This window comes from Thalassophryne amazonica, chromosome 14 (assembly GCF_902500255.1).
Source record: "Thalassophryne amazonica chromosome 14, fThaAma1.1, whole genome shotgun sequence".
Taxonomy (NCBI): domain Eukaryota; kingdom Metazoa; phylum Chordata; class Actinopteri; order Batrachoidiformes; family Batrachoididae; genus Thalassophryne; species Thalassophryne amazonica.
Window position 1 is genome coordinate 59,589,136 of NC_047116.1, and position 11,675 is coordinate 59,600,810.

At 40.7% G+C, this 11,675-nt stretch overlaps 1 protein-coding gene across 2 annotated transcripts in view; it reads right to left on the reverse strand.

The window, feature by feature from the left end:
* The window catches only part of LOC117524798 (partitioning defective 3 homolog B-like), an 830,560-nt gene that overhangs the window by 391,541 nt on the left and 427,344 nt on the right, over positions 1 to 11,675 (reverse strand). For both annotated transcript variants that reach the window (XM_034186621.1, XM_034186620.1), the window contains exon 17: positions 1,427 to 1,471. In XM_034186621.1, the coding sequence (XP_034042512.1) occupies positions 1,427 to 1,471 (45 nt within the window). The remainder of the gene's footprint in view (positions 1 to 1,426; positions 1,472 to 11,675) is intronic.

The window sequence follows — 11,675 nt, forward strand, 5'->3', positions numbered from 1 at the left end:
GCTATATAAATAAAAATAAATTGATGGGGAGAAAAACTGTCTCTTACTCAGTTGACTGCAATTACAGTGTAAGGCGAGTTGGGTCCTGAGGTGTCAAAATAAGAATAAGAAGAACTTTATTAATCCTGAAGGAACTTGTTTTCCAGAGTGCTGAAACAGTAAACATTGCTGAACCTCCCTCAGCCATTCATATAGACCAACTCTCCACAGCACAGACCATAGACCTTGAATTACTGCACTGACATTTCTCAGATGTGTTCCAGAACAGAAAAGGTGTGGAGGCTGAATTAGAGGTGATACTGCAGTTGAGCATTGTTGAAGAGTTGTACAGTTGCTGGTGCAGATCAATAGTAATGAATCCACTCCCCACTGTTATATCAACTTCAGGGCAGTGAATGCCAAATATTTTGTCAAATTTAAATGCCTAGCTGATGTTGTAGATCAACAACCTACTGGAAGGGGGCTTCAGAGCGGGTTTAATTTTCAGAAGGATTCGTTGGAGAGAGGGCTGGGAGCTATGTTAGTCTGGAAGGTAGGTGCTGTGGACCGTTCTGTGCAGTACACTGACTAGAAACTTTCTCTCTGTGAGCAGACATGTAGTACAGTCAAGGAGGAGGTGGTTAGTCCCCACTGTTATTACCCCCTGGGAAACTCCATCACCCTCTGTTTGAACCACTCACCCCTTCAATTGCTCTATTGCACAAATGATTCCACTGCTAGACTCACCTGTTGGTATCTATCTTTGGAGACATTTAACTTCAAGAAGGTTCACAGACTCGGCACACAGATAGTGATGGTGGACTTTCTCTCCCTCTTGTAAGGAAGAGAGGGACTCTTGTCAACTGCACAATGCCCTGCCTCCATTGAGTAGTGGGGCTACATAGAGGGGTGTGGCTCAGCATGCCATCAGTGACAGCAACTGCTGTCAAGCATGAGTGGCATGGAGTGGCGACACTTGAAAATAAGCGTGAGTAACGGTCTATGTACTGAGGTTACACAGATACGCTAGAAAAAAACCATGTTGTATGACTAAACAAATATAAGCTGAGGCAGGGATAGAATGGAAACAGTGCACAGACAACACTGAGTAGTAGTCAAAGACATAGAATAACGAGACAGAAACCACTGGGATTATGTTTATTACATAAGAATCTGAATAAAAGCTAGTGTATCTCATTCAATGTCGGTCTGTGCATAATTTAAGAACTGGTTCATATGAACAAAGTGTTGCACTTGTTACAAATGAAATAATTTCAAAAGTTGAGCAGGACAACAGGTTCTTTCACATTTTGTAAGCAGTTTATCTGTACACAGCTACAAGACAAAGAAAACAATAAAATTGATGACGGTATGGAAGCATGCAACCATTAAATGTGTTAAAAATCTGAAAATGCCTGGTCTATATCTTAAAATGAATTTGACTCACCTGCAGTATTTCGAACCGAGGACCCCACATTGCTTTCGTCTGCCACTGAAATAAAAGAAAGGTGTGTCAACATACATTTGCTCAATCTCTCTCAAAAAAGCTTGCTTCATGTCAGATATGTATGACTCAAAACAAGATGTTTCAAAGATTCATTTCATTGAAGAAATTTATTTCAGTGATTTTGTCTTATATTAAGTTCGTACATTAGATAGTTTGACTGGCCAGGACACAAATACACTCCGTAAGATTTTGCTTTTTCAGTGTTTTATGACTCAACAGAGCATTTCCATTTATTCCAGTTTCAGTTTTTATAGAGAATTTGTTTTTCTTTTTTTTCTTTTTTTCTTTTCTACCATTTCTCTTCTTTCCTTCAGTGTTTTAATTTTCTCCACTTGCAATCACTCCAAAAGGACCTTCTCCTCCCTCTGCCCCTGTGATAAGTATTCTATCCATCACTGCTCCTTGTTAATCTTCCCTTCACATTCTGGCTCCATTCCAAACTCCTTCACAAGGCCATGAAGCAGGCCAACTCCAACAGTGACGCTGTGGACTAGTAGCACTGCGCCAACACGCACTTAGACCACAGAAATGAGCAGAAATGTGGTTTCTCCCAGTAAATGCCTTTCTAATGAAAAAAAGCCCAAGTGTAATGCTAGCTGTGTGTGTTTAACGGCATCTGTCTGCGGTGAATCAACATGTCTGCTTCAGCAGCTCAGTATTTGGTGGAACCGTGTGTGTTGGTGTGTCTACATCAGCAGTGTGAAATGCAGAGGCATCCAACAGTTAAAGGGCGTGCATGGGATTCAGTGAAAGTGTTCCAGAGTAGCGGCACAGACTCCTTCTGATGTCAGTGCCACACTTATAAAAGTGACAGCAGCGTTTCTCCTCATACTGACTGACAGCTGTCAGTCTAATCTATAGAGTATATGAGTATATATTAGGGGTGTCACAATACATGTATTTGTATTGAATCGTACGGTGCACACGCAATGATTCGGTTCACAGAAATGCACACAGAATACGTGGTACGACTCTGGACATTATGATAGACACATGCTTATTTGTTTCCGTAAGTCACTGATGTTTTGTCTCATTTTCACAGACTGTGTGTCACTCGGGTTCCGTGCTCTGTGCAGGAGGCGTGGCCAGACCCTCTGTCCAAGAGGTGTGGCCATACCCCCGAGTCTGCTGTTTCTGAGACAGAAAAAGGAAACAGGAAACCAGGCAGTTGAAGTGACTGAATGAATTATTTCAATGAGAAACGAAACATGAACCTGAAAGTGTAAGTGTACTAATACACATTTGTGTGGAATTGCTGTCCCTGGATGAGATCAGTGCACATTCAAATTTACACAAAAAACATTATCAACTTATAAATTGACATTTTACATGAATTAATGTAAATTTTCACAAATAAGACAGCCACACTGCGACCAATGATTTCAAATCTGTAGACTCGGGTGGTCCTCTACAGTATGACAAAAATAAAAGTGTGACTTTCTTAAAATGCTTCCTCACAAAAGTATTCATCTTAATGAGAAAATGTTTTGTGGAAAATTTTATTTCAATATGACTATTCTAACCACTGCCGCACGCAGGGTGGAAATTGCAATAGTTGAGTACTGTACTGTACATGAGCGCAAACCAGCAATAGTAATGTAGCTGTTCCCAAATGAAATACAAATTGAAACAACAATCCTTTCTCCTTTAACTGACTATACAGGAGAGATAAAAAAAAGTATTACATGTCACTGTCCACCTTTTTGGTGAAAACAAACGGTCATGGGGAGCGGCATTTGATTCTTCACCTCCGGGAACTGACGTTAATGCCACTCAACAACTTGCAGAAGGTTAGGATCGGACTGTAATCCTGGATAAGTGCAACTCCTCCCTCCCTCACACATGTCATGCCCTCACACACATCACGCAACATAAACAAACAGACAAAAAACAAAACACAACACGCTGCACAGTAATTCCATCCCAATGCGAGTGACAAGAGATGCAATCAATTGATAAATGCTTCATTAAAACGTTCACATTCTAAAAACGTTCACTGTCTAAAGTGTCTGATGGCAGCTGTGCTGCTCAGATTAAAGCTCCTGTACCGAACTAGTATTGAATCATGACATCTAAACACAAACATGAACCAAACCGTGACATCTGTGCACCATGACACCCCTAGTGTCTCTCTCTCTCTCTCTCACACACACACACACACACACACACACACACACACACACACACACACACACACACACACACACACACACACTAACTAGCATGTTGCCCGTGAGGATAAATGGGGTCTAGATTTTCTAGTGTTTATAAAATAAGTGACTGACATTTTTCAAGGGTGGTAACAAATTAAGCAAAGCGTGAATAATGAGTTGGAATGGTGTGTGAGTCCAGAATGTTTTTAAAATGTTACATCTCAACAATTTTTAGAAGAACTCAACCCTTTTATTTTCTGTTATTTATGTAATTTTTTTTGTTAATTTACTATCTTTATTTATAAATTGCTTAGGTTCTTGTTATCATATACACATTATTATTATTATTATTATTATTATTATTATTATTACTGTTATTATTTTATTATTACTTGTATTTTTTCATTTGACTGTTAAATGGACCACAATGGAAATAAGTGTTTTCACTTTCTTGTGCCATCCATGTATTTTTTAACATATTTACAATTATGTAGTTACATTGAACTTCTTAAATACACTCAACAAAAATATAAACGCAACACTTTTGGTTTTGCTCCCATTTTGTATGAGATGAACTCAAAGATCTAAAACTTTTTCCACATACACAATATCACCATTTCCCTCAAATATTGTTCACAAACAAGTCTAAATCTGTGATAGTGAGCACTTCTTTTCTGAGATAATCCATCCCACCTCACAGGTGTGCCATATCAAGATGCTGATTAGACACCATGATTAGTGCACAGGTGTGCCTTAGACTGTCCAGAAAATTAAAACACTGTTTTATTGGGGGGGGATACCAGTCAGTATCTGGTGTGACCACCATTTGCCTCATGCAGTGCAACACATCTCCTTCGCATAGAGTTGATCAGGTTGTCAATTGTGGCCTGTGGAATGTTGGTCCACTCCTCTTCAATGGCTGTGCGAAGTTGCTGGATATTGGCAGGAACTGGTACACGCTGTCGTATACGCCGGTCCAGAGCATCCCAAACATGCTCAATGGGTGACATGTCCGGTGAGTATGCCGGCCATGCAAGAACTGGGACATTTTCAGCTTCCAAGAATTGTGTACAGATCCTTACAACATGGGGCCGTGCATTATCCTGCTGCAACATGAGGTGATGTTCTTGGATGTATGGCACAACAATGGGCCTCAGGATCTCGTCACGGTATCTCTGTGCATTCAAAATGCCATCAATAAAATGCACCTGTGTTCTTCGTCCATAACAGACGCCTGCACATACCATAACCCCACCGCCACCATGGGCCACTCGATCCACAACATTGACATCAGAAAACCGCTCACCCACACAACACCACACACGCTGTCTGTCATCTGCCCTGGACAGTGTGAACCGGGATTCATCCGTGAAGAGAACACCTCTCAACGTGCCAAACGCCAGCGAATGTGAGCATTTGCCCACTCAAGTCGGTTACGACGATGAACTGGAGTCAGGTCGAGACCCTGATGAGGACAACGAGCATGCAGATGAGCTTCCCTGAGACGGTTTCTGACAGTTTGTGCAGAAATTCTTTGGTTATGCAAACCGATTGTTTCAGCAGCTGTCCGAGTGGCTGGTCTCAGACGATCTTGGAGGTGAACATGCTGGATGTGGAGGTCCTGGGCTGGTGTGGTTACATGTGGTCTGCGGTTGTGAGGCTGGTTGGATGTACTGCCAAATTCTCTGAAACGCTTTTGGAGATGGCTTATGGTAGAGAAATGAACATTCAATACACGAGCAACAGCTCTGGTTGACATTCCTGCTGTCAGCATGCCAATTGCACGCTCCCTCAAATCTTAAAACTGCACCTTTCAGAGTGGCCTTTTATTGTGGGCAGTCTAAGGCACACCTGTGCACTAATCATGGTGTCTAATCAGCATCTTGATATGGCACACCTGTTAGGTGGGATGGATTATCTCAGCAAAGGAGAAGTGCTCACTATCACAGATTTAGACTGGTTTGTGAACAATATTTGAGGGAAATGGTGATATTGTGTATGTGGAAAAAGTTTTAGATCTTTGAGTTCATCTCATACAAAATGGGAGCAAAACCAAAAGTGTTGTGTTTATATTTTTGTTGAGTGTAAATTCCTGCATGCATGCACTCACACTTTTAACATATAGATTTACCCCCCCCCCCCCCCCCCCCCCCCCCCTCTGCTGGATTGGCGTGTGAGTCGAGAATGTAAACATCAATATCCATTGTTCAGTATTGTTGGCTAAAATATGTAGCTTCTCTAAAAATATTGGTCCTATCAACATTCGGTTTTAGTGCTGTTCATCCTTGACCCAAAATACATAAACATACCAAATGGCAAATGTCAGCTCTCCCCTGTTTGTGCGTCATAAAAACTGCACGCACGCACACAGAGCTTTTTGTATTTTCTGCAATCTGCTGTAAACAGGTGCTTTGAATATGACAAACAGAGACTGTAGCGGAAGACATTAAAAGCACTACACTTTTCACTCATGGTCATGGCAACATGACACTTAAGTCATTCATGGTAACAGAAACTTAACTAAACTGCCTAAACCAACTGAATGACAAAAGCACAAAAAATCAATAACGCTAACAACACTGTTAAACTAACATGAACCACAATAACAACATTTAAAACCAGAAACTCCAGTGGTGCATTGCAGCAGAATATCCATCATTTACTGGTTAGCTAAAATTGCTAAATTCTAAAAAAAAAAAAAAAAAAGTTCTATCAACTTTTTCTTTTTGCAACATTCATTCTTGACCCAAAATATATATGAATACCAAACGGCAAATGTCAGCTCTCCCCGGTTTCACAGTGACTGAAGCTATACACATGGACACACGCACACAGAGGCCACTTGACAACTAATGTGTGTGTGTATATATATATATATATATATATATACATACATACATACATACACACACACACACACTTGACAAATTTAATGGAGTCATTAATGAAAATATGGATTTCAGTGGACTTTTAAAGAGCAAAAAACAAAGAATGACGTACAAAGCCATAGAGTAAACATGTCTGCTGTTGCTATTCATGCAGAAACAGCTGTCTGATGCTGTACAAACAGGCTCCGCCTCCTTTGTCTAACTCATTTATTCTCGAGCGCATAGCAGAGCCAGCTTTTGACAAGCAAGACTGGTGACATTTGTAACAATAAGCCATTGTGGTGCCGTCCCACTGCTCCATCCATGTCATACACAGAAATGGGCACGAGCACATTTCTAAAGGCACTGATCAACAGTCATGTAAATGTCAAATGATCCCTCAAGTGACTTGGTCAGTATACCAACAGCAACAGGTGAGCTGACGTGGAAAGTCAGATCACATCAGCTGCAAAAGTCATCTTTCACATATTGTTTTGCATCTATTTGTTTTGCTGGAGTTGAAGTGCAACAAAAAGCGTAGCACAAACTGTCACTCATCTCTCATCGTCTTTGAGAGGCATTTGGAAAAATAAATGACAGAATGTGATGGTAACAAGGTCAATGTGGGTAGTTATGAAGAATCACAAGACAAGGCGGAAGGAAAACACAACCAGTGGCTCCTTCTCAATTCTTCTGTCCTCTTTTGGTGTATTATTCATCTGATACAAAACCAACTTTGAAATAGCAGGCATATGAGAGGCAAATAAGGAAAAATCCTTAAAATGGCCGGGGGTCAAGAGGGCCCTGGTTGGGGGATGAAGGTTTTCCTTTCAGCCACTGACTCCAGCAGGTGATTTCACTGATTAACATCACTTTGAACAGATGGGATGAGTTAATTAGTGAAATCACCTGCTGGAGTCAGTGGCTGAAAGGAAAACCTGCACCCTCTTGGCCCTTTCTGGAATACTTTGGACATCACTGGTTTAAACAGTAGCTTACTGAAGAAAGAAGCAGAGAGCAACTCAACTGGATCTCACACAACATCCAATCCCACAGAACCTGATGCCTGCTTCTCTGTCAATGTTCCTGGCATCCAAATCATCAGTTTTGCCCCTTTCTATAATGTCAGATTTTGACTCATTCTGTTTGGCTGCGGTTTGACACCATTACACAGTAGATTTTTCTGAGTAAAATTTACTCTGCTGGGATAACATTTGAGCCCAGTCTAAACAGAGTAAAAAACACTCCATTGTAGTGTGAAATCAGCTCTACCGGTGTCGCCGACTGAACGGTCCCCCTGCTCGACCTCCACTGCGCATGCGTCATTTCAGAGCTCAGACGCTCTGTGGACGGAGTCTCTTCACCCAAAGCGATGAAATGGATTAATGTGATTATTAACCATGAGATGACAAGGTAAAATCTCTTAAATCATTCCAAAGTCAGTTTTTAGCAGGAACAAGGCCATTTTACACAGAAATGAACCGTTAATTCCTGATGCTTCAAAATGACGGATAGAATGAATGCAACAGCTAGCAGCCGTGTAGCTGCGGCGCTATGATCACTTCATCTGCGTTTTCTGATGAAATAATGCTGAATTTATGTGGAAATGATAGTTGTACAAAAGCTAATATAGATGACTGGAGTGCAGATTTAATCAGAAACGAGGTGAAATTCCTTAACCGCGGTTGATGACGCATGCACAGTGAAGGCGGGCGGACCCAGTTTTAGGGTGGACCGTTCGGTCTGTGACACCGTCTGATCAATGCAAGTGGTTTTACTCCAATAAGAGTTGATTTTACACTGTGTTGAGTTGATTTAGCCCTGTGGTAGAGTATATTTAACTCTATTTAGACTGGGATCAAATGTTATCCCAGCAGAGTAAATTTTACTTCACAACATTTCCTGTGTACAAAGCAATTTTTTCCCATTTTTTTAGACTGACAACTTTATGGCAAGTCGTGCCCATTAACGGTAGTACTGTATAAGCATATTGTTGAACTTTACCACTTGGCTCCCTGACCATTGTCAAAGAGCATCCAGGGCTGAACTTGCTTCAGTTTCAGTGACCCAATTAACTCCGCAGAGCAGCCAGTGAACAGATGAACGGACACACCTTTACTTCTCAGCCTTATATTTATATGCAGTAGTCATAACCGAACACTTTTTTTCCAGTACAGTCACACTTATTCCTTATTTCTCTCTCTCTCTGTCTGCTAACCTGCTCCTGCTATGCTGCACTCTCGTCTTCTCCCGCTTCAGACCACACACGCGCCGATGCACCATCGCACACACATACACACTGACATCATCACAGCGCACATCTCTTCTCTTTTAAAGGTTGCACTCAAGTGTTCGCTGCTCTCATAACAACACCTTCAAAAGAGACTGATTTATACCTCACGCAAAACATTTAGGCAGAAATTTAAAAATGAGTAAATAATAATGTCTGAATAATTTTGCTCTGTTTTGTTTTTGATGAGAGTGCAGGTCCATATTTCATAATTTTAACTTCAGCTGCTCTCAGACAGAAGGCGTGTGCGTGGTGTTCAGAGGCATATGTAGCACTCACAACACAACTCGCCACGATCAGCCACAAACATGTCACACAATACCACCGAGCGCTCCGCATAAGCAACAGTCACACACATGCAAGATTGTGAGAGTATCTACATTAAAGAAACAATCCTTATTTCACAGTATAGCTGAAAACTCCTTTCATCTACCTGTAGAAACATTAACATCACATTAACATCGACGTCCAAGACAGTGTAAAAATATAAAGTGTCACCAAACAATTTACATTCAATTTCAGTGCAAGGAGCCACTTCACCTGCACCGATAGCAGGAAATAGCAATATTTGATGTCTGTGGTGTTGCCAGGTTGAAATCATCAGGACCTGTGATCACCCATGTTGGCAACCCCAGCGTTTTGAAGACTGACGTGATGCACACTCCCACTGCGAGTAATAACGTGCTTAGTGCTCCCTCCTCTCTCCTTTCCTCAGTTCTTGATGATATGTAGAACAATAATGCAGCTGTCTCCTTCACCATTTATCTCAATCTCTCAATGCTGTCTGCTGCCCACCTCCAATCACCCCAAAAAGTTTGGGCACAGTGCAATGTACATTTGTACAGTGACTCAGGACCAATCAGATTTAAAGAGCTCAGTGATGTAATTGATACTACTCATAAGAAAAAATGGCAAAAGATCTGTAGAAATGGATTTCAAAAATATGTTAATAAACCTGTAATTTCTCCTGGTTCTTTATGTAATTTACTGCCCCTTACAAAGAACCAAATCAATATATTCCTCATTTTGAATTTACTGAAAGTCACACTGAAACCAGTGTTGCAGACCAAATGGTCCACCCCTAAAAATCGGCCCGCCTTTTGCATCTGCGCATGCATCATTTCGAACCACAGCAGCACATCTGAGATGGCGTCTCTTCACCCAAAGCAATCAAATAGATTAATGCGATTATTAACCATCAGATGATAAAGGTAAAACCTCTTAAATCATTCTAAAGTCAGTTTTAAGCAGAAACGAGGCAAAATTCCGTGAAATGACCGACGCGCAGTGAATGCACCAGCTAGAAGCTCGTTTAGCCGCGACGCTATGATCGCTTCCACTGCCTTTTATGATGAAATAATGCTGAATTTATGTGGAAATGATTGTTGTACAAAAGCTTCAGATATCTGTCACTGAGATACAGTGAGGAAAATAAGTATTTGAACACTCTGCGATTTTGCAAGTTCTCCCACTTAGAAATCATGGAGGGGTCTGAAATTTTCATCTTAGGTGCATGTCCACTGTGAGAGACATAATCTAAAAAAAAAAATTCCGGAAATCACAATGTATGATTTTTTAATAATTTATCTGTATGTTACTGCTGCAGATAAGTATTTGAACACCTGTGAAAATCAATGTTAATATTTGGTACAGTAGCCTTTGTTTACAATTACAGAGGTCAAACGTTTCCTGTAGTTCTTGACCAATTTGTCACACACTGCAGCAGGGATTTTGGTTCACTCCTCCATACAGATCTTCTCCAAATCTTTCAGGTTTGGAGTTTCAGCTCCCTCCAAAGATTTTCTATTGAGTTCAGGTCTGGAGATTGGCCAGGCCACTCCAGGACCTTGAAATGCTTCTTACGGAGCCCTTCCTTAGTTGCCCTGGCTGTGTGTTTGGGGTCACTGTCATGCTGGAAGACCCAGCCATGACCCATCTTCAATGCTCTTATTGAGGGAAGGAGGTTGTTTGCCAAAATCTCGCAATACATGACCCCATCCATCCTCCCTTTAATACGGTGCAGTCGTCCTGTCCAACCAACATGAAATAATAGAATAAGGAATGAGTGCAGATATTATCTAACAAACCTGAGAATCTTGTTGATTTTGATCAAGTTAAAGTATGTATACCATGCACACAGTCCAGGATCTGATGTACACTGTGTGTTAATTATTGTGAGGAAACCCAAACATGTAACTGGTGCCTGATTTAATGTATAAGTCTGCATATGACCACACATACTTCAATGGAAACAACAACAGACTGTACATATACAGACATCTGTTCAAGTTACAGACTGCCTTGTCTCAAAACTAGTATTTAAACAAACACACACACACACACACACACACACACACACACACACACACACACACACACACACACACACACACACACACACAACAGTTGTGCAAATACAAACACAGACACACAAATACTCTAAATCATAAATAAAATGAATACAAAATACTGTAACAGACATAGATACCACACACACCAGTGTGTGTGTGTGTGTGTGTGTGTGTGTGTGTGTGTGTGGTGTTACAACACACATGATATTAGTTTAAGTGATAAGATGTGTTCACATTATTGCAGCACTCCATGCACCTCCACAGCACTGACACGAGGCAGCATTTCTTCTAATTTATTTGCATAACTAAATACCACGAGAATTAGCCAAATTATAAGCTTGACTGGATTAGCGACACATATTTTATACTTACAACTATTTTAATAACAAACTGGACAACTGCTTTTGAAATATGGTATTTCCCTATGCCAATATTATTAGTAGTATTTTTTTTTAAATAATAATAATAATAATATAATAAATGTTTCTGAACATTTTCTTTTATCGTGGAATTTTGGAAACTCTAACA